At 43.9% G+C, this 24164-nt stretch overlaps 1 protein-coding gene across 5 annotated transcripts in view; it reads right to left on the bottom strand.

The window, feature by feature from the left end:
• The window catches only part of PTCH1 (patched 1), a 68201-nt gene that overhangs the window by 16687 nt on the left and 27350 nt on the right, over nt 1-24164 (bottom strand). For 3 of the 5 annotated variants that reach the window (XM_029203534.1, XM_029203537.1, XM_029203536.1), the window contains exons 3-16: nt 22200-22389; nt 20504-20573; nt 20311-20402; nt 18747-18945; nt 18326-18447; nt 17362-17509; nt 16399-16530; nt 15820-15975; nt 14981-15079; nt 14330-14455; nt 8855-8973; nt 7825-8227; nt 6877-7186; nt 1902-2044 (exon numbers count right to left, since the gene is read on the bottom strand). In XM_029203534.1, the coding sequence (XP_029059367.1) occupies nt 1902-2044; nt 6877-7186; nt 7825-8227; nt 8855-8973; nt 14330-14455; nt 14981-15079; nt 15820-15975; nt 16399-16530; nt 17362-17509; nt 18326-18447; nt 18747-18945; nt 20311-20402; nt 20504-20573; nt 22200-22389 (2309 nt within the window). Of the gene's footprint in view, nt 1-1901; nt 2045-6876; nt 7187-7824; nt 8228-8854; nt 8974-14329; nt 14456-14980; nt 15080-15819; nt 15976-16398; nt 16531-17361; nt 17510-18325; nt 18448-18746; nt 18946-20189; nt 20403-20503; nt 20574-22199; nt 22390-24164 lie in introns of those variants that run through there. The other 2 variants (XM_029203535.1, XM_029203538.1) reach the window with 2 other exon arrangements.

The raw sequence follows: 24164 nt of genomic DNA, 5'->3' as shown, positions 1-24164 counted from the left end.
ACACACACACACACACACACACACACACACACACACACACACACACACTTCTGCAGACGGCCCAGGAATGGACTGAACCAATTAAATCTGAATGCTAAAAGACTGCTGCCAAGGCGGAGAATGAACGATCTGAAGAAACATATTTATAGGAGAGGAAGGGGGAAAAAAACCTGGCAAGAATCCCCATACACGTCTGTGTGCAGTTAACCTCTGCTGTTAACACTAAAGGAAATGCCACCCAGTAAATGGAGGAGAGCTATAAAAATAAAACAACATCTGTATAAATTTTGCTAACACTAGCCTCCTATGACCTGTGTATTCAAAAAATGCCCATCGCCAGAAAGTGGAAGGGACGGGTGCACAGCCTTGGTCTTTCTGGGAATCTTATTCTGAGAGAGGTGGTCACACATAGTACGCCACATCCTGTGAGGATGCCAACCAAATACTATGCTCCCTCTGAAGTGGGTCTGTGGGCCTTGCATAGGTGAAAAGCATCAGGTGACAGATATACATAGACACACACGTATGTATGCATATACTTTTTCCTGTTTACTTTAGATTGAGAAGCGGTTCCAATGCTTTCGGTCTTTTTTAACAAAATGAAAACACCAATGACAGAAGTTAATAGAGAAAGAGTGAAGGAAGAAAGTGGAGGAGAGTGAGAGAACTAAATTTTAGGGATCTGGATTCAATTAATCCACAGAATATGTAACAACCGTACGTCTTCAAGCCGTCTCTGGAATTACATAGTACAGCTCACGGCCTCCGTGCACACAGCACGCCCTTCTCCCTCCCAGGCAGAGGAAATGATGTCCGGGGGCCTGGCCCCATCACATTTGTTCCACAGTGTCCCTGGTCCCTAAAACCCAACCCAGCCCCCCGGGCATCCCCGCTATCTCTCAGACAGACGCCTCTGCCCGCAGCCCTGTCAAACCAGACAGCATGCCCCATGTGGCCATAAAGCACCAAGTTCACACTCCATAATAACTCTGAACAATGTACTTTGTAAATCTGTCACCTTTAATGCCAGCAAAAAAGGGGAGACAATAAACAGAGCTGCTAGGAAGATCATTAGCATGACGGTTTTCTGCCTGAAGTCAGTAAGCAAGTAAGCTACTACAAGGGGAAGCCAGTAGTGGGGCTGGCCTCATCTGAAATCTGAAGGGTCCAAACGCCCTCCCCAGCATGCCCAAGGAATCAAAAGGGAGATGCCGGAATCCAAGTGTCACAGCCAAGAGGCAAACGCAGCTGGAGAATATGATTACCAGATAGAAACAGCTCTTCTTACTTAGGGGGTAAGCACAACAGTGAGTCCACTCAGATTCCAAGGATTTCCATCTGCCTCGCTGAGAGAGCAATCTGTCTGTCCTCCTCTGCCCCTTAGGCCACAGCGATGCAAAGGAATCAAACACAACAAATCTCCCTATCCTTCTATCCTCCCCTAACCCATCCATCCACGCCAAATTCCATTCTTTCAAATTCTGCTCCCCAATGGATCCCACCTTTCCAAGTTTGAATAAAACCGAGACTGACACGGTAACAAGCATAAGAATTCGAAAGAGAACAATGCAACACAGTATGTCTAACGTCTGAAAGAGTCTGCATTGCCTCAACTATACTTTCTTCTGACAATTGCTCTGAAGGTAAGTAACACACTTGTCCCCACTTGACAGATGAGCAAGGTGAGGCTCTCTGGGTTGCCTGCAGTCATCCGATCTGCTGGTGGAATGAAGAGAATTAGAGCCAACTCAATATTCATTCTTCCAGCCCCCGATGCCTCGGATCTGCAGAGAGCACAGGCTGGGATCGCATGCTGTCAAGCAGTCTTCAGTGGCAGTTGCCCCAAATCCCTGCTCAACGACGCTCTCCGAAGCTCCCATGGTGTAAGGCGGTGAGCGTACCTGGCTGATGTCGATGGGCTTATCACGGCTGCCGGTTTGCACCAGGAGTTTGTAGGCGAGGACCCCATCATCTGATCCATTTTTGTAATTGTTTGGCATGATTTTCCCAGTTTCCCAGTCACTGTCAAATGCATCCTGAAGTCCTAGAAAAGGCAAATGTGTGTAATACATTATAACTCTTATCCAGAATGATCCTGGCCCTAACAGGGTGCTCTGAGGACAGCGGAGCGTTTGCCATCAACCCCAAACACTCTGTATTCTAGTCGTATTTGACTTCATGTGACACTATTAGATTTTTCGTGAATGAACTTCAAGTTGCTGATAATCACCGCCTCAAAGGCAGAAGGGGAGAGTATTCACTTCTAGGAAACAAATACACATGTTCTACCTCAAAAAGCCCCCCAACTCCCCTTCTTCTCCCCCATGACAAAAGAAAGCAAGAGGGCTGGGTGAGAAAGACACGCCAGGCCCATTCAGTGTTTCGTGCCACGTCAGGTGCTAAGCCATGGGTTCTTCGATACAACCAGAAATTCCACTCAGAGCAGGAAAAACACATTCAAACTCCCGACTTCAAACAGCAACTCAGTTGCTTCTCCAGCCCTGGGCGAGTGAACATGATTCTGTCAATTTGTTCCATCTGTTCGACTTGTGGAGCTAATACAAGCTGTGGGATCGGCTGCCAGGTTGTGTAAAGATCACAGCCGACACCGATTCACTCTGGACTGTTCTCTTCCTCTCTGCCACCCTTCCTCCAAGAGGGGCTGTGGAGGAGAGAGGAGGAGGGATCTTGTGTGCATGTGTGTGCAGGGAAATACCTCACAGGGTAAATTTGGATCATATTGAGAACAGGAAGCCACAGGCCAATAGAAGGGGGCTCTGTGAGAACAGATGACAAACCGCAAGGCCAAGGAGGGGAAGGAAAGAGCTTTCTGGGCTTGGGGGATGGGCGCGCCCACCAGCCCACCACACACAGCTGCGCTTGGCTTCTGTAATCAAAACCATCATTACAGACCTGACGGTTTGGCTACAGCTGTAAAGAGATAAGCGTGTTGGAAGAGAAAACAGGGCCCTGGTGACCCGGCCCTCGGGTCTGAGCAATTGCTGGCTTGCACACACTCTCCTCTGACGCCGCCCCCCCTCTTCCGTCGCCCTGCTCCCCCAAACCACCTCCCACGTTGAGCTCCCAAGCCCCAGCAGCCCAGGAAGCCACATCTTCTGAACCAGCTGCACGTGCACGGGTTAGGCGTGGCCAGTAAGGAGGGAGGAGGGTTTGTTTCATTTCACGACACGCCCCCGTTCCCCGCAACACACAGAACTGGTTCCGTTCGTGCTTAAAATGGTTAAACTCTTGGGGTTTGAAGTTGGGGGGAGAAGGGAACACAGGACTCTCTCTCTCTCTCTCTCTCTTGTTCTCTCTCTCTGTCCCAACTAAACCTTCCTTCCGACATTGCTGTGGGCGTTGTTTTCACAGGAACAATTTGGGGATGAGGGCCTCGGGCTCGGTGGTGAAAGGCAGCCCTGTTCGGGGAACGTGGAGTGGCCGCGGGGCCGGGCGGGGAGACCACCGGGATGGCTGCGCTCCCCTCTCACACAGACTGTTTTTCATAGCGAGGCATGCATACAACCATCAGTACTGAACAGACGTTATTTTATTACCTAAAGCCTTTTTTTTTTCCTGTTTTTGAAAAAAATAAACAGGAGAGAAAAAAACAACCCCTACCAGAAAAGAGGCCTGTTTTCTTTTCCTCACCATAATAGAATTTCCATCACTTTGTGGCCTGTATGGCACTTTAACCCTTTCCTCTTGACCTGCCACCCTTGAGGAGCAGAGCTCACGCTTACTGTGAGTGTGGGGCTGTCTAAGCAGTTTACATTGATTACCCCTCGTTTAATTCTTAAAACGACCTCATGAGATAACCTACTAGTATGATGGTTCCCACTTTACAGATGAGGCTTGCGAACGTGAAGTAACTTGAGGAAAGTCATCCAGCAGGTAAGTGCTGGAGCTAAGCTTTGAACCCAGGCAGCCTCTTCCAGAGTCAGCTGGAACCACGAATGCTCTAAATCGCCCTGAATGCACTATGGTGCCCAGGAAACAAACATCTGTTGATAGCAGAGTTAACGTGGGCACCAATGACATCTGGTGGCAAATAGGGGGCCCCAAAAATCTGAGTGCGGTTTTAAGATATTTATACTCTACGACTCTGGGGACACCCTAGAGTGAAACAAGGAAAGAAAGATCTGATTTGGGGAAGTCAACCCTGTTGGCAATTCCACTCAACTCATCACCTACGCTGCTGGCCCCCTACTCGCCATTCACTCTGCTGGGGGCTTCACGATGAATGAGAAATAATCACTGACTTCACAGAAAAGTTAAGTTCTTTCATAATTAGTGTATTATTTTCTGATTAATTATCAAAAGGCTCAAGTAACAATGGTTTGGCCTAAGTGCACGCACACTATACAGTCTTGACACAGAACAAGGAACAAAGATTTGCTTCTTCCCTTGGCCAAATATTTCACATTCCAACACATGCATACTGTAGGAAAGAACTGTGACGTTTCACTTATTTTATGGCAAAACATGAAAGTTTTAGCTAGAACTTTTTCATTTAAAATATTTTATACTAGAAATTATTTTCTAGTGTGAAGTTCTGAGTTAATTATCTCAACTGCCAATTTTTCTTTGATACAGGACGCTAAAAAGAAAATGCTAATCTAAATTTTATTTGCATATATCAGTGTGAAATATAAACAAATACCATGTGTACAGTGTGTTTTTTATCTCCAAGGTCACCTTATTTGCATGTATGCTTAAAAGTGACATTTGAGATGATTTCTGTATTACCATTACACATTTTTATGAGTAAATCCCTCCCCCCCCCAAACTACTGGAATGTTGCTAAAGACCAATGGGATGACGTGGTCTGTAATGGTCAATTCCATTAAAAACTAATGAGGGTCCCATCACTTAGCAACCACACAAAGTGCTTTGAAGGAAAGCTGACTCAAGGATAACTACTTCCTAAGAGGAAATGTTCAAAGACCAAATCAGCCACTCAACAGGCCTGAAAAATGTCTAGGCAGCCGGTGGTCCCAGGATCTGGCCATCCCGTGTGCACTGCTCTGCCGGACCTTGGTAGAGTCAGATGCAGAGGCCTAGGGCTGGCTGGGACGCCGACCAGTGGGCATGAATGGATCTTACTTGGTCTAGGTGGGTGCTGTTCACTTAGCAATCAAAACATGATTCAAATGCACCTTTTAAAAAGATTCCCAAGTCCAACTGCTTTAGGTCTTCAAAGGGATGAAAGCATGGGGATAATTTACAATAGGCTATAAAAAGGTTAGCCCTCTGCACTGCCTGGAGACAATGCCCCTCTACCCTCTTCCAAAGCTCCGCCTAACATGCCATATTGAACATTCAAAGGAATGGCCGAAGACACTGAAATCAATTCCACGATAACCCTTCTTTGCTCAGATACTGGCAGTGCTCTGCAGATCTCTTTGTTATTTGTGGCAAGTTATTTGCATGTCTTTGGCCAAAGGGGGAAAAATGAAAAGCAGGGAATCTCTCAACTTTCTAGTCTTCTTTTGATTCATCATCTGAAAAAAAACAAAAAAACAAAAAAAAAAACCACTGCTTCCCAAACTACTGTAAAAAATAAGACTGGGAACAGATTCAAGTTAATCTCACGAGCATGTTAAAAAATAATGTTAATGTTATGTAGTTCTCTTCGCCTTCCTCAGAAAAAGAGGTCAAATCTGGTAATACATGCACGAACAAAATTCTAGGAACACGAGTCAAAGGCAGAAACCGTACTGAAGAATTTTCAATCAAATTCAAGTTGTTTACCATTTCATGCAAAATCACAGGGAAATTGGCTGCTTAATCTTTACATACAAGTGTATTGACTTAAGACCAAAAAAGGCACTTAAATCTGTGTTTAAACAAGCCTAATTAAGTGGGAAATTAAGACAATCATTTGGATAACTTAAGCCAAAAAATGTTGGGGCCATAATTATTTGGGTATTTCAGTAAGAGTATTTTTGCTTGAATTGTGTAGATAATTATCTTGATTCTCCACTTTACTTTGCATGTGTCAACACAGAATAAATGAACAGATGTTCTTAGAATCACTGAATACATCCATATTCAGTCAGCAGTTAGGAGCAAGTTTAGGCCGTCTTTCTCTCCAGTCGACTACTATTTCCTAGAAATGTTTCGAAGGGCAAGGTCAGAAGCTGAGAAGGCATTTTAAAGCAGGAATTGATTATTTATGATATACTATGAGATGTGATCAAGCAATTGAGCTTACTCCATATGTTAAGTCAAAAGATGGTCAAAATACGGAATTTTAAATTATATTCACCAATGATGCAAAACTACTGACGTAGTAAGTTACAGTTTGGCAGTGAGTCAGCCTAGAAATTCCATTAACACTTGGATTTCACTTGGTCACCAAACTAGCCACCATTAAAAAAAAAAAAAAAAAAAAAGAGTACTAGAAGCATCCAGCTCCGTATTTTATAACCTACTTTCCCATTTCCTGCTTTAAAATGCCTTTCTCAGCTTCTCACCTTGCTCTTAGAAACATTTCTAGGAAATAGTAGTCGACTGGAGAGAAAGATGGTCTAAAGTTGCCCCTAACTGCTGACTGAATATGGACGTATTCAGTGATTCTAAGAACATCTGTTCATTTATCCTGTGTACTCATAAATTCTTACAGAAGTTCCTGAATCAGCCATTTGAACTGTTTGCATCGTTTTATAGGTAAAAACCAGATTTGGGAGCTGCCCCAGAAAGAGTCTATATAAGAATTTTCAGCAACAATGAGAAGTCAATGAAACAGGTCAGTGTTACATTATAATCTAACACTTTAATCAAGTGAACAAAGGGAACTTGTAGAAGCTGAACACACCAAAGACCAAGTGGTGAATGTTTACAAAGGACAAGGGCCCTCCTGCAGCATCTTACCTTGGAGCCAGTCTCTGAAGTAGTGCAGCCACATTTTGGGAAGCTGTTTATTTTCTTCCAACATGACATACTTCACATTACTGAAACTCTTATGAAGGTCGTAAAGTAAGTGCTGGATATTGGGGTAGTCTGCCTTCTGAGTGACTATATACATGTTGTAGAAAGAGAAGTATTTGAACTGTGCAGCAATAAAGTCATATTCTCTAGTCTCCCGAGGCACAATGTCTGTAAGGTCCAGCCCATCACGCACTCGGGTGGTCCCATAAAGGCTGACCCCCAGCAGGCCCAGGAAAAGGAAGATCACCACGACCTGCAACAGAATAAGGGGCCCGAGATCAGACCCGGAGGAACATAACCGACTCTCCCTTGACAAAGATGAGCTGTTTGGTTTATACCTCACTCTTACCATCACACTATCCGGATGTACAGTGTAGGGGTCGTTTTCCCAGAGGAAAAAACATAAAATCATGGTAATTTTGCTTTTTTTTTTTGGCGGTACACAGGCCTCTCACTGCTGTGGCCTCTCCCGTCGCGGAGCACAGGCTCCGGACGCGCAGGCCCAGCGGCCATGGCTCACGGGCCCAGCCGCTCCGCGGCATGCGGGATCCTCCCGGACTGGGGCAAGAACCCGTGTCCCCTGCATCGGTAGGCGGACTCTCAACCACTGCGCCACCAGGGAAGCCCGGTAATCGCATTTTTTTAAACAAGCTCATTTAGAATAAAATCTTTAAAATGCAAGGAGTTGCTGTAAATGGAAAGAAACATTTGCCACATAGAGATGCACTCCTGTAGAAGATGAGCTCATTAAAATGGCCTCGGGCTCTAAATGGACTGACTCGTTAGGAGGCCTGAAATATGTCACATCTGAGGAAGCAATCTGATGAATTCCAAAGGCGCCTGCTCTGTTATTTTTTGCAGACAGTAGGGGTCTTCTGTTTTGGTAATTACCTTGGCTTTTGGTTTCAAGAGGAAAGGGGCATAGTGCTTCTCGGCAAAAGATGAGAGTGTCCACCTGCTGCAGGGGGGCTCAAGGCAGTGGAGGCTAGAGTCAGAGAACTGGGAGAGCAGGTCCCTCGTGGAGCTGGTGCTCTCGGGGCTCTGGCAGCTGAGCGTGTCCTGGGCCACGGTGACGGGCTGCACGGAGATCTCGGAGCGCGGCTCGGCAGTGGTGTAGTACACGTGCGTGTGTGGGTCGTACTCTGTGCGCAGCTGCACCGTGGATTGCATGGTGATCTGGGTTTCGTGGGCGAAGCTGTGGCTGCTGTAGGGGGGCGGGGGGCTGTAGCGGGTGTTATTGTGAGTCTCTGTGTAGGCCTGGGGTTCAACCTGAATCACTCTGCTGACACAGGGGCTGAAAGAGGGGGAAATATGTTGGAATGGTATACCGAAACAGGGAAACGGTGCTTTCATTTCTGCCAATGACTGACACTATTCACTTTACACAGCTCTGATTTAGGAGCAAAACATAGCACTGAACTCCACAAACACCATCCGGTTTACCTATTCGGACACAGACGTGAGTCAATCAAAGGAGGCCAAATGGATGGTTGATCCTGAATTTGGCTGACAGAAATCAAGTGAAATGCTGACGAACCTCTTAATGCATAATTCCTTTAAAAAAAAAAACCCCAAGCCAAACCACCCAAAGGGTGATATGTTTTCCAGATGGTGGTTTTCAACCTTCGTTCTGCCCTAATCCATAGAGATACAACGCATTCCCAACAATCAGCAGTACGGGTGTGTGGTAAACAATGACCATGTGTATCACAGCCTCGGGGCTGTAAGAATGTTCAGTTGAGGGAGGCGAGAACCCCAGTGACTCCGATGTCCCCCAGAGGAAGCATCCTCTGTCCATTATCTCCCCTGCGTTCAGCACACTGTTAACTACGCTTCCTTCTAAGTTCACAGACTGAAAATTTCCTTAAACATTACCACTCTGCTCCCAATAAATAAAGGCCACAGGGGCCAGAAAATGTACCTTGTAAAACAGCAGAAAATATCCAATCTCCTGTCCTCACGTCGATACAAATCCATGCTGAGAATTGCAGGAAAAATCAGCAGAACCATAGCAAAATTGAATACCACTACTACAGCCGCCTGGGAGAAAAAAAAAAATGTAGAGGTCACTAATACATTTCCTCCCAGTCAGAGGACTGCTTTGAAAATAAAGATGCTTTAAACAAAATCTTTCTTTCACTTTCCTAACTGAGGTGTTTAAGCCTGAAATAGATGCTGGAGTTTCTCATCACTTTGCTTCTCGTCCTTCATTAAGAGACCATTTGACTAGAATAGAGGCCCCCATCATTCCTTTCCATCTCTAATAATTCCATGAGCCCATAGGGTACAAACACAGGAACTAAACTAAACCAAGCTGACAAAAGCAGAACAGAGAATATGCTTGAAATGTTTTACTTTAAGATAAAAAGAAACATTTTCCTCTTAGAACATTTCTAAGAGTTCACGTAGCCCTGATTTTACACTTAGAAAATTTATATATAAAGTGGATCGAGTATATCCAAATGTCACCTTTAAAACACAAAATAAAAATTCAAACACGTCCCCCGAGGTTTTTAATAGGCACATTCCAAATAGCCTCTGGAGTAGCCTGTGGGGTGTGCGAGCGCAGTAACATAAAAGGTCAAGGAGAGTTAAGCAGAAATTCCTGTGTGTGATTCTAGTATGCAGAATAAATAAGTACGGATTCAAAAGTCACTCCATAACCTAGAATAAACACAGGGCTAGATTCTGTAGGGCTTTGGCAAATCTCCTGCTGACCTAGTAAAAATTACACAATTGGGCTGTTAATAGGGGAAAGTCAACAGAGGACAGTTGAAAGGGCTCTCCCGTACAGAAAGGCATGGAAAGCAGCAGCATGATGAAAAATGCAACTGGAGTGCTAAGTAACCAAGGAATCATCAGAAAGTTTTTTTTGAAAAATAAAAACTCTTACAAGGTTTTTCAAAGAACTGCTTAGTTCTAAAACCTTCTCAAACTGGGTAAACGTTTCAGGGTGAGAAAAGAAAACCCGATTACAACTGGTACCGAACAATACCAGAGGAGAACCTTGCAAAGGTCTCTGGATAGTAACTTGTGAATTTATGCTTGAGGTGAAATAGCAAGCCCAAGTTCTGGAGAGATGCTTTTTTCGATAATTAATTCCCTGTCAAGTCTACAAAACCAAAAAATAACCACGAGTCTCCTAAAAATGACCCAACCCCTCTCTTCTTCGTCTGCCTTGAAAATTCCTCATCAATTCAAAATATATGAAACATGTTAACTGGCCACTCTAATGTATATAACGTAACTTTAAAGACCTGCTTAACATGTTATAAGCAAATCACTATTTCGGCTAGAGGATTTATCTAAGAGGCAAATAGAAAAAAGAAAAGTCTGGGCAGCGTATTGGGTACGGAAGACACAGAGATAAATAAGACAAAATCCTGCTCTCAAGGAAAGACACAGCCAGAACTATAAACAAATTACAAGCTAGGCTGACAAATGTAGTAATAGAAGCATGCCAGGGTTCCAGAGTGGCTCAGAGGAGGGGAGCATGCAGGTGGGGGTACACGGGGGGTGGGGAGAGTGGCCAGAAAAGGTTTCTTGGGAGATGGAGAAGACAAAAAAGGATTTGGGGAGGACCAGGGAGGAAGGATGCATGGAGGAAATCCGATAGGCCGTGTCTGAGTTTAAAAGCTATGCAGTACTGCTGGGTTTAAAATTCTGTTGAGGGAAGAGAAAGGAGGAGGAGTGATGGGAGGTCAGGTAGTTAAGTTACACACGATCCGTTCGATTCTTACAGCAACCAGGAGGCAGACATTAGTCCTGCTGTCGACCCTTTACCTAATAAAGACCCGTGGTGCAGAGGAAGGTCACCTGCCTGAGGCTCCCAGTAAATTGGATTCAAACACAGGCTTGATGCCTAAGCCCCCAGCCCAGCTGGGACCTGGGAGTTCTCGTTAGATCTGATCACCTCCCGAAGGGACAGACACGGGGGCAGGGTTAGGGTTCCTGACCAATCAGAACATAGGGGAGAATGCGTCTGATCCTCAAGGGTTTTCCAGGAAAACTTAATCTTGGGGGGGGGGGGTGGAATCCTGTCAGCTTTTCTTTTTATTACGGTCATGCTTAGAATTCAGGAGTGTAATTGCAGACAAGAAACTCTGGGCATCTCATTTTGAACAGAAGTTCCTGGGGATGAGGACAGAGACTGTGAAAAGATAAGCCATGCAGGTGTATACAGGTGTCCCAGACGCTGTGGCCAAAACAACACTGATGCTTTCTGCCATGGCTGGGGAATGTATCTGATACCAGCCTCATCCATCAGAGAAATTTGATGGGCATCTTGCTTGGTCTCTTTGTGGTGGAAATGGAGAAATGAAAGAAGAAACCCAAGGTAGCTTCCCATCTAAACTTACTGTCCAACAGCTTATTACATATACAGGTAGGACATTTACTGATGAGAAAGTTGTAGATCTTCAACATCCTCTAAAGTGCACTGAAATAACAGAAACAAACGGCAAGGATTTCTCAGTAAGAGAGAAGTGTCACTGCTAGAGCAAAGAGCACTTTAAGAAATTTCAAGTAAATGTGAAAAGATGATGGGGATGATCCTGCACCGTCAATCAATTCTAATTGCTGTGCTTTAAGGAAATGTCCCATTCCCCTGCAAAGCATCTATGGGTGGCCCCACTGAGACACTTGCAGAGCAGAGAGGAGCTGGCCCTGCCTAGAGGGGCCCTCGTCTAAACCCTCTTACCATTTGGAACAATAAGGCATTCTGTTCTGGGACTTTTCATTGAAGAACAAATACCATTCAGTTACCAGCAAAGCCCCAGTGTAGGGCATTCGTTTTCAAAGAATTATAAACAGTGCCACTGCTTTCTGGTATAGAGGTGGCATTTGGACAGATGGATAAAGATTGACAAGGAGGTTTCTTTGGGAAAGAAATTCTATTTATTTTGGCAAGGTTACAAAATTGGAAAGGCTCCACAAGGAAAAATTTTAACGTGGGTTTATTACTGGACAGAACCATTTTGGATATGTCCTTCTGATGCTTAATCTAGAGTATCCTGAAAATACAAATACAAACGAATACCCAAAGTTACAACTTAACACAGTTACTAACGTAAAGAGAAACTATATAATGGTCAATTTCAAACGTCAATACATTTTAAAGGGAACCAAGTGTAAAATTTCTGATGGCTACTGCAAAGCTCATGGCATGCTCTTTTTTCTTAAATTTTCTATTCTTCTTTTTTCCTTTTTGTTTTTGTTTACTGAGAATGAACCAGTATCACAGGAAGCCATTCTCTGGCAAATGAGAACTTCTAGAAGCTGTAGACGCAATTTCTAAAGTGATACTCCAGTGCCTTGGAATAGAAATGCAAAACCAACAGTATTCATTTCATCTCAGTAAGGTGCTTACCTTGGGAGAACTTAGCGTACTGGATTTTCTAAAAGGCGTAAGGAAAACTCATGTAGCTTTTCAGACCACCACACCATAGGATATCGTTAAAGGACAGTATGCCTTGATGAATTATCAGTTTGTACTGACACAGGAGAGGAGAAAATGAGAGAGAGGGACAAGAAGAAAAGAAGGAGCGTGAGGTAAAGCAGATAAAGAACAGCGAGGGAAAAGGCAGGCAGAGAAGGACAGAGGCAGGAGGGAGGGTCCCACTGTTAAAAGACTCTAGAACAGTTTCTCAGTACCAGAATCTGCTGTATACGAGACACGAGCAGGCTATCAAAGGGTGCTGCACACGTGCATGGCTGTGCAAAAGGCATCCTAAAACTTCAGTTGTACCAATAAATTAGTGGGCATCTTTTATTTACCTTCCGTATTACTGAGCACTTAGATATATTTTCATTTTCTTTGAACTTTGGTCCCACTTTCAGATTTAATGTATTCATTTATTCACTCACTACTTCTATTTCTATTTTCTATATGTTTATAATAAAATAAGCTTTTCTTAGTATTTTTCTTTTGGGGGGGGGGCCTGGTGGTCATAGTGATGGGTACAAAACCTTACACCAAAGAGTAAACAAGTCTAGTGTCCCAAATGCAGTAAGATCACTAGTTGCTTAGGCCTTCATCGGTAATTAGTGAAATAAGATTCACATCTGAAGGCTAGAAAAGAGCTGAGTGTGTTGACAAAAATATAAATAGAAACGTAATCTATGATTTGTCAATTTCTCTTCCTGGTTACAATCCTTAGAACCTTTTGGTGATTAAAAGGAGTAAAGCAGTATGAATAAGCTGGATGGATGTAACAACAGTTTAAAAAGCGACATCAAAAATAGTTCCCTTTAAAAACCTGGCCATCTCATGAATTACTATCGCACTGTAAGAGAGGAGGAAGAGGGAAAGCCACTGCTCCTTTAATCTTTCTTGGAAACCAGTTGGAGCTTTAAAATTTGAATTTCATTCACAAAACCTCAATAATATCCTTGAGAAATCAAAACCCTAAACCACTTCAGGCTTAGGAAGGCCACGCCACAAACTGGGCAAGTAGCCTCTTTTATCTGCCGCGTTGACCAATTTCAGGATTTCCCACGAGTTTCAAGCAGCTGAAGAGCAATGCCAGTACTTTACACCAAGCACAGAACTGACCATAGCTGCATCCCCAGTCGCGGGAACTCTCCATTCTTACAATTCATGTTAGCTGGCTCTTTGGAAACATATCTCAGAGGCCTCTAGATGTGAAAGGGCCTGGTTTGGAAGGAAAGAACAGAACAATGATGGACCAAATTGCTCTGCGCAAGAAAGGGAGAGGAATTCTGTGTTTTCTTGGGTAGCCTCAGAGTCCGGTAGGGAACCAAAAGGAAGGAGAAGAGGGGCCAGGAAGAACAAGGAAGGAGAGGTGGCAAGTAAGGGCTGGCTAATCCCTCCTCACACAGTGAGGAATCTAACGCTCAATTTTAAGGTATGGCCTGGCCTGGGCTACACTGCAACCTCATCCTCGTATCCGTGAAGTCTGCTCTGTGCAGCGGCTTTGTGTTGGGGGCTGCTTTAGGGAAATCAAGAGATGGTAGCCAGCAGGGGAAGGGGGTGAGCACAGAAACTGAGAGTGGAGTTTAGAAGCAGGGACGAACAAGAGCTGGGTGCACCAGGGCCCAATCCAGAGGACTCCTGATTATCTGGAGTACGGGCTTATAGGCGTCCCACACGGAGTGGCCCTGGGCCATGAGGATACCCAGGCCTCAGGCTTCTGAGCTATAGGGCTTCAAAGGAAAGAAAGAACCCTAGAACTTTCTTTCAGAGGGAGCGTCAAGGTTATTGCTTAAAGAAGCATCCACCCAGAAGAAAGAGTCCCCAAAGCTGGCATGCTGCTTTACTTCATGGTGGTAGTACTGTAAACACATCACTGGAGAAAAGTAGACCTGGAAGGCTCACTGCTGAGCGCAGCGCTCACAGATTCCCCCCCCCCCCCGGATCTAGTTACTGGAAACTCACCTGCAGGGAGAACGCCCGCAGAGCGGGAATCGGGATCAACGCAGCCATAAAGAAGGCTGTGACGTTGCTGATGGATGTGAGGGCCACGCTGGCTCCCGTGCGCTTGAGACACTCCCCGGTCCTGTCCTAAGGATGAGAAACCACAGTGCTGAGAGCTGCACAGGGCGGAGCCCCTCAGACCACAGGCTGTGCGAACAATTCAAATACGTGGCAAAATCAGACAACTGGTAGTTTACAACGCTGACGTGAGGGGATAAGGAAGGGATATCTCTGCCTTTCCCTCTAACACCAACACTGAAATTCAAGTTTTCAGTGCTATCTACACAGTCATGTGTTGTTCATGGTTATTACTACCCAAAGCACAAAGCTGCAAGATAATGACTTAAGTACATTTTTAATATGGTTAAAAAGGGGCAAGGAGAAATGCGAACAAAGTAACCAAAAAACCCAAAGAAACAAACGTGCGCTTTGGAACAAGTCTCCTGAGATGCTTTTAACTTACTTTACTTATTTAGAGTCAGTCACGTGTCCATCTGACTTGGGACTGAAATATTTACTGGGCCAGATTGAGAAAAGTGGAAGGACAAACACTCAGAAACAGAGAGGGGCTTCTGCTGTCCTCAAGGGTTTCTTCTTTTGTTTTTCTATTACCTCAAAAGGGATCCTTTTATTCTGTCCTGTTTCACTAAATGCATGCGCCAGAAGGAAGACGTCATCCACACCAACGCCAAGAGCAAGAAATGGCAAAACCTGTAGTGAAGACACAGCACAGTGACATTAGACACGCGAGGTCCAGTTCTGAGAATTCTACAAAGCCATTTAAAACACTGCCACCAGCACCCCAAGGAGCTTACCCAAAGGATGGCTTACATGAACTCATGTGAAGAATTTAGTTTTATCTCATAGTCAGACCCCAAAGTCTAGCAGTTGTGGCTCACAGTAGATCTTGTCCATTACTATTTCTAAGCTCCACGTACAACAATTTTTTTAAGTTAACAAATGAGAAGGAATTATACTCCAATAAAGATGTTAAAAAAAAAAAGTGAGAAGGAATCTAACTCGTTTAAAGCAGTGGTTCTCAGAGCGTGATGCCGAGACCAGCAGTGTTGGGAGCTGGCTAGAAATACAAATTCTCCACCCTCACCCCAGATGGACTGCATGAGAAACTCTGGGGATGGGGCCCAGCAATCAGTTTTCACAAGCCCGCCAGGTGATGCTCATGCATACTCAAGGTTAAGAACCACTACTCGAATAAATGATCTAAATTCCACTGATAAATGAAGCATCATCTCTAACTAATCAACAAGCCCATTCAGACCTGCCACTGTCAAGTGGTCCATTTAGAGACAGCACCCCCCCTGAGAAATGGGGCATCTTAGCGGAAAAGGCTGGAAGACCCTTTAGGTGACATGGACACACTGGAGGCCAACTGGGCAAGCCCGGAGAGGGGTGTTTGTCAATGAACAGCAGACGGATGGCTCCTTTAGTACCTGAGTTGTTGCAGCATTAAAGGAAATCCCGATCAATGAGCACAGGCCCAATCCTGCAGCCACTGACAGTGTAACCAACAGGACACCAGCCAGCCCCACGGCACCCTGGGACTTGGAGCAGTCCCAGCGCAGCATGGTTAAACAGGCATAGGCAAGCTACAAGCAGAACAGTTGGGCAGGGTGGTGGGGAGGTGAAGGAATGAAGGGGGAGTTGGAGGAGGGGGGGAGAGGAGGAAGGGGGAGACACAAAACAAGAGCCAAACATTAGAATGTGTAAAGATTCTAATGTTTTCCCCCACCCATCACCCCAAATCAAAAGGTAGAACTTATTAAATCGAACAACAACAAAAATTTACATTACAGACATCATACGAAATGATACGAGTCAAAGATGGGCAAACTGCAAATGGTAATAAATGCTTCACACGACCACTTTTTAAACCGTTACGAAGCCGAGCTCTCTCTGTCTTGGATGCAAGTGTGTGTTAAGAGCAGTTAAAAAGCAGGGGCAGTCATGGAAAGGTAAAAACTAAAAAACAAAACAAAAACGCCCCCTGGGAGAACTGAATTGATTGTTACCATCAGTAAATAGCCACTGGCCACTCGGATGACGCTGACGTCAGAGAAGGACTTGAGGATGTCGTCCAGGGTCGTCGTGGTAAAGGAAAGCACCTTCTGAGTGGAGTTCTGAGCGACGCTTTGATGAACTACCTGCGGTCACAACGCAAGGATAAATTCCCAGATGGGATTAAAGCTACGGTGAGCTTCAAGAGCACAGACCTCTCAGGTGACATGTCCCCTTTACCCAACCCCCACTTTTGTCTGATGCCTTGAAAAGAGCTCTACATGATTGGGGTTTGAACTTGGACTAACGTTGAAGGACCTGAGCCTGGGACAATGAAGGCTATGGCTAATCAAATGAGAATGTGGTGCTGTGGTGAGCCGGTGAGCCTGTGTAATTGAAGTTTTCTCCGACAGCCTTATTTATGCTATGTCTAAGACTACTATTCTCCTCTCCATAACTCTACAACTGATTTGCGGGCCCATCAGTTCCCCCCTAATCCAAAACAACTCATTCTTAGGGGCACTCCTCCCCCTCTTCATTCGCTGGCCACTTTTAAAAGGTCACATGCAGCTCAGTAGAGGTCACTGCTTGGGAAACAAAGGCCAGCTCCTGTCACATGACCTAACCAAGGGGACTGCAGCTGTGAGCAGATTCTATGCCTTGCTAATGTCTTCCAGACACCTTTTCTTGCTAACCAAGTGTTTTTTTTAAACACGGTTATGCCTTAGCTCTGGGGTTCACAATTGGTTACTCAAAATGTTTCAGGGCATCACAATTAGAATTAGCATCACCCAGATAGTGAGATTTTCAATATAAAGAGAAGGAAAAAGTTTTCATCCTCCCAAGTTCCCAGCATTACAATCAGTTTTGAAAATAAATTCTAATGAAAACAATGCTTTAAAACGTTAAAATGAAGTATTTAGTAACTAAGGGGTTTGTACTCAGGTTCAAAGGGCGTCAGAAGGCCACCCATTTACCTCCACATACGTCCTCTGCCAAGCCTCCAGGATGGCTGCTGCCTTGTCCTCGTTCCAGTTGATGTGCGAGACATACTCATAACCCTTGAAGTGTTCGTACATTTGCTTGGGAGTCATTAACTGAAACATGGTCTGCAAGGCGTGGGCACTGTGATGGGGTGGAAAAGGCACACCATCAGCATCCCCAGGAAGCAGCTCTCACTGTGCAAAATCCCCACCGAGCACCCCCGACTCACTCGCAGCCATTCTGTCCTACGTGAGCACATGTTTCCATTAAAATGGGACCTGGATGGTTATTTTATTTAATAGATTGATGTACCATATTAAAGGTGTAACCTTACAAACCTTTTACAGATACACCCCCAAATTAAATTAATAGGCAATTTCCTTTCTCAGTTTCTAGTCAACGAAACAGGAAGGGTAGTGGAGTAGATAGCCTGATCAGATATGCCGGGCTCAGCGCTGCACGCTTGCTTGTGCAGAAATCCCAGACGACAGCTCTCCCGAGGGAGAAATCTCAGACGGAGCGCCTGACACTTGACGGAGCGGAGTCCACAAGTGCACAGAGGATAATTCTTATTTAGCCGTCAGTCGTTGGTCTTTCCCTTTAACAGTCTGTGATGGAGTTCAGCTCACATCATTTAACTCCACGTGGTATGACCAATTCCCCTTGCCTACTTTATAGTTGCCCCGATTTTCAACATCATGGGTAGGTCTTCTAAAATCCTACAATCACTAACTACAGTCTCGATGAAAATGATAAATCTTGAAAAATTCCCCATAAGGTGCTTTTTTGAGCTGGTCTAGTCCACTAATATTTCCTAATATTCTATTACACCAGACAGCTAGCTAGGGTAACAGTTAAGTATTAATACAAATACACTTGCAGACGTCAGAGGGAAGTGGTTTCTGAGGAAAGGACAAAAAATAGATGGCTTGGATTTTCCTCCGTGTGTTGGATTACCTGACAAGCTTTCCAGTGCTGTTCTTGACTGTGCCACCCACAATCAGTTCCTCCTGCCAGTGCATATACTTTCTGGATAATCCATGACACCCACCATTCAAAACAAGGGCCATATCAAGAGGCTAAAAATAAAAAGACAGCCTCATAATTACAGGAATTAGTAGGCAGGTCACATGCCTTGTTAAAATCCAGTGCATTAAGGGCTTGTTTGTTTCAGTGAGAACATTAATAACAAGGCTAATGAGAGGCGTATGGCAAATCTTACAGCAAAATTTAGCTCTTTAAACAAACTTAGTTCCATAGACCAAAAAAGTCATTGAGAATGAAATCTTAAAAATAAAAATAATAGAACTAAAAATGGGGGCAAATAGCAAGTTTTTCTCCCTTCCCCTCCTGAGGAGCAATCAATGGCTGTACTTACTTTGGTTGCATTTTTGTTGGGGGCTGTGGCAGGGCAGTCTGGATCAGCCGGATTGAGGCAGGGCCGGTCCATGTAACCATGACCAACTTCAGCCTTATTCAGCATTTCCTCCCAGCTGTCCACCTGATAGTTTATTTTCTTTAACTCTTCTAGGAATTCCAAAGGGTCAAAGTTTGTCCACTGCAAAGGAGGCTTACCTCTGTGAAAGAAATTAGGAGGCAAGACAATGAAAAAGAGGCTTCCAAGCCCTTAGTAAAACAACAAGACTGAATCTACTGCATCTGGATTGTATGACGCTTTCTGGGGAAACAACTGTAATTCTGGGACCTTGGCACAAAAACCAAATGCTCCTTTCCAGTATACCTATATGCAAACCTAAGTCAGGAAAATAATTCATGAATGAACATGGCAAACAGGGAGCTTATAAATTAACAAAGGTACCAAAGAATCTTAACTTGCTGATATAGTATATTTAATACCTAACACCCAAATTCGCCAAATGGGTGCTTCTAAGCATAAGACTGAGACCCAAAATTAAGGGGTGGGGGGCGCAGAGGAAATCACAATGTCAAATTAGCACTTGCCAGCCTAATAAATGCTTTGTAAATGTCATCAATCAAAATATTTGATCTCCATTACCTTTAATAATCCCATACTTATGAGCTCTCTCTGACAGCCTGGCAGTCAGCCCCACGAGCCCCCTGCTGCCTCTGCCATCACCGCCATCAAGGCCACTTCCCCCCACACTCACTTTTGAATTTGTGCTGCTGACAGACCAGAAAGGCTTTTGGCTGCCTGTTATGTGGTTCAAACCACACTGTAGCTGCTTAACCAGGCTGAAGTCATTATTCAGAATCTCCCAACCAGAAAACACAAAACCCCTTATTTCCCACCTAAAACTGTACACTGAAGGTCAGGGTATGGCCACTGCAAATTGCTTTTGCAGATATGTGCAAGCTAGGAGAGAAACAATAACCCAAGCACTAACCCTTGCATAATTAACTGAAAATGTCTACACTGATTAACAATTATTCCTTAAATGATGCCGTGTACATAATATTCAACTGCTAAACTGTGAAGCATCCCCTACCATGACCTTCAAAGATAGTGGATTTCCCTCTTAAATGCCATTAATGTGATCCAAAGAAAGGTTAGCATTTCACTTAACAGGAAGATCTTGAACTTCGACACGCACCCACTAATAAATTCTCTCCTTAAAAAATAAGCTAAACCTACGTTAAGTGCTCGGTGTACAAAACTGCAAATATTTTAAAGAGTTAAAAATCACACATACTCTGAAATAATTTGCATTTTATTTGCATATAAATGGGCTGGTAAAAGTGAATGAAATTTAATGATGCCTACAGAACTTTTTTTGAAAAGAGGAGAAACATTCTGCCGAAGTGCCCTCTCCCCCAACTATTCACTCAAAACATGCACATGGAATTTCAATGTTTTTATTTCTTGTCCAAAACTGAAATAGAATAAACAATGATAAGGTAACATCAGAAACATTCTAGAGTTTAGAAATCACAGACATCAGAAAACAAGATCACACACTTACAGTAGGTATGCTGTCCCAGACTGTAACTTCGCCCCTTCCCAGAAGCAGTCCAAAGGTGTAATAATTAAACAAGGGTAAAGATATTCTATTATCTGTCAAAGTTGAAAAGTATAGGCCACGCATTAGGGTAATGTATACCACTGGGCTATTTGAGAATTTTTGAGAATTTTTTGCAAACAGAAAGAAAATATACCTGATCCATGTAACCTGTTTCTGTGATAAGTTCTCCAGATTTATAACACAAATGTTCCAATTTCCATTGCCTATTAAAATAAAAAGCAGAGACAAAAGTTTCTTATAGTAATAAAGGAAATGTGTGCAAAATCAGAGCTACAGAACATACAGAGAGAACTGCAATTTTGATCACTTTTCAGTATCTGTCAAAATGAGCAGAGCTTTGCCAAATGGATTCAACAAGCTTGCTTTAATGAATAGATAATACTCAACTGTAATTAACATGTGGGGTGTTTATGTAAATGAATGCTACCCAAAGTACTTGAAAAGTCTTGTTTTCTTAAGTGTTCTCCCAATAATCTTGTTTACACCATTAATCTGCTTTTCCACATACATTAAACAACTTCAGGGCAGATAATTCAGAGTCGAATTATCACAAATTCAAAATAGGTGGGGACTAAATCAGTAAGGTTTATAATGTATTAACATATATTGAGGTGGGAAAATATTACTTTTTTTTACTGGTAAATGATGTCCTTATTAACAGAGAGTGTTCAAAATGAACTTTCCTGCTCTTAACCACAAATGCTATAAAGAACATTACCAGGTAGATTGGTTTCCCACTTTACATTCTTCTATTCTTGTCCTACAGAAATTATATCAAATATACTGATCAACAATTACCTATACTATCCATCGTCTATTATTATAGCATTTTGTTATCCCTAGAAGAGTGCTATATAAGCCCAGGCCTTCCCAAGTGTATTAGGGAAATGAGTCTAATTTGAAAAAAGAGAAAATTAGGAAAAGGTGGGGATGGGAACTCCAGGAAAAGAAAAAATATAAAACTCCTTCTAGACTGCTCTGTTTCATTGGTCTCCTTTTTCTTCTATTAGTCGCCCAAAAGAACGTTCTGGACTTCGCCCTCTTCCTTGTGGAACCTTCCCATCCATCCCTCAGTGCCCCGCTGAAATGCCACCTTTTTGCTAAGCTTTCTTTGATCAGTGCTGTTGAAAGTGACCTCTTTCTCTTGAACCCCAGAGCAATGCTGGTCGGCTCTCCTTCTTGACACTGGAGCACCTGTAGGAGGGACTGCCTGTGTTTGGCTTTGTACATGCTTCTCTATATTGTCTTTCCTCTCCTTAACTTAGGCTGTGGTGGTTTCATTCCAGAACTCCTCCTATGCTTTTACTACACCCACAGCATTGCTAAATTAGCTACAAAGCTAAAGGGTAGTATTTGGTAAAGGTGTGTGAATCCACCTTACTCTGCCTACCTGTCCCCAGGAATTCACCACAGTGGCTCAACCCCCTATTTTTTGGTGACACATACCAACCGCTAACATCTGTAATGAATAAAGTAATGAGAAGTAACTTCTTTTTCTTTTTTACTCTTTGTGAGGTGACTAAAGGCAATTCAAAATGTAACTGTTCCAAAAACAGGTTAAGCAGTGAAACATCTTCAGAACGGTGGACAGCCATCCAAATGGCTGCTTGAAGGACCATACTCATTTGGGTACAGTGCCAAGATACTCACTGAAAACACATTATAAAGTAATGTAGTTCATATGTCACTAAACTTTAGAGACAAATCAAGATTTTAAAAATCATTTCACGAGAAAACTGTTTGAACTAACACTTCTGCTGTATTTCCAGGGCAACTTTATTTGCTAAAACAAAGGGGTCTAAACCAGCAGCCTCTCCCCACCACCTTACCTGTTATACATATATACATGGACCCGGCTGGCCTGGAGCGCCGAGTCCAGGTGCTGTCTGAGTGCCTCCGTGGTCAGGACATTAGCACCGTCTTCCTTGGGGGTCTGAATCATGAGTTGAGGATTAAACATAGCCTCTTCTCCAATCTTCTGGCGAGTGTAATTTAATTCACGACTTACTCGCCCACCAACTGGTAAACACGTACAGGTTTCAATTAGAACAGCAAAATCCCCACAAATTCACATTCTGTTACCTCACTAACAGGAGCAGGGTACACGATAAACGAACTCTGGTCACAGAAATGTATGGCTGATGTCTAAGGGGTAACATTCACTTTATTATGACTGGCAACGTTAACTCTACCAATAACAAACATATAAAAAATACTCACTAAAACCCATTAACAATGGTCCTGCCTGTCACACACGCAAACCTAATGCATGCATGCTTTGTGCACCTTCTAACTAACACACCATATGTATAAAGGGGGAGGGGGAAGGAAAACTTGAGACACTTTTCCTTGCAGACCAGACCAAATACCCCTGTTACAATTTCTTTCACTTGTATAAACAATGTGCCCCTGCAGCACATTTCAAGATAAATGGCTTCAATTTACACTCTTCTCCTAAATAATCTGGCAAAGGTAACAAGGAAATGTTTCTTCTTGTTGGAAAAAGAAACAAGGAAAGGTGGCAAATGTGTATTTAGCACAAAACTTGCCAGGAGAAGATAAATAATGTGATTTATGTCAGGTGCACACGGGGAAATCCCACTTGAGAAGAACCAAATGTATCAGCCATGGCTGTCTTGGGAGGCCCTGGAACCTGCTCTCTCAGATTCACCTGGTCAGCATCCAGAAAGCACAGGTGCCAGGTTCTGAGTCACCTGGGGGCGGGCTGCCTGTGTTCTGGAAGCTCCCCTGGTGATTCGGAACCCCTGCCCCAGCTTCTCCAGCAGGCGGCCGAAGCTGGGCATGAGAGAAGCCAGCACAACAAAGCACGAGTAACGTTGTTACTAAAAACTGCTTTTTTTGTGTTCTTCCTGGGGTTCTAAGCTGTATTTCAATCAGGGTTTTAGAACGCGCCAAGCTCAGGATGCTGTACTGTCTGGGACATATGGAGGGAAAGGAGTTTTACTTCTCAACAGGGCCCTGATGGGAGCTGTGAAACGAAGCCCTGGAGAGGCTGCTTTGATTCAACACGGCGAACGGTAAGGGCTTTGAGGGAAGGCCCGCAGGGACAGCTAACAGAAGAGAATCCTCGAGCACCCTCACCCCTACACACGCCAGTTCCAAAAGGCACTGCAAGCTGAATGTTTACTGAAAAGCAGGCCTTCAGTTCTATCTTTTAGAAAGAACCCTTAGGGATCATCTTAGCTTTCCCACGAGGAGGAGAAATCCTTTTTCTTCAAGTTTAGTATTCAAGGACATAAACATTTGGTTTGAGCAAGTAAATAAGTACTGGGAACAGCGGGTTGTTTAGTTCTCTTGGCATATTTTATAAACAAGGGAGCAAGCTAAAAAGCAAATAATGCCCTCATTAGGAAAACTAGTCCAGATTCGCAGACTGGCAGAGTCATCTGTGCAGGTTCACGCAGATGGCCAAGGCCACCGTGGAACTCTGTGAGGTGAGGTTGAACATACTGTGGTGTGTTGGAGAGACAAGAGGAAGAGGGAGGGGAGGGGGAGGGGGAGGGAGGTGTAGGAGGAGAGAGAGGGAAATGATCATTGGCTATAAAAACTATTTAGATGCTGCGGAAAACTTTGGCAGATAGCCCAGGGAACTCCTGAGGCCCCAGTAATCAGTTTGAAGTTAAAAGACCATAGGAAAAAATAGGAAGCAACTTGCAGCAGACCCTGCATTTACATAAGGCCATAGGCCTTCTCAGGATGCTACCTAAAAGCTGCCTGCAGGCAGGGTCTGGCTCCTTCTGGCAGGAATCACTATGTATTATGTCAACCAATTA

The sequence above is a fragment of the Monodon monoceros genome, unplaced genomic scaffold (assembly GCF_005190385.1).
Source record: "Monodon monoceros isolate NGI ecotype Baffin Bay Population unplaced genomic scaffold, NGI_Narwhal_1 Super_Scaffold_5, whole genome shotgun sequence".
NCBI classification, from domain to species: domain Eukaryota; kingdom Metazoa; phylum Chordata; class Mammalia; order Artiodactyla; family Monodontidae; genus Monodon; species Monodon monoceros.
This window is presented reverse-complemented; position numbering and strand designations above follow the sequence as displayed.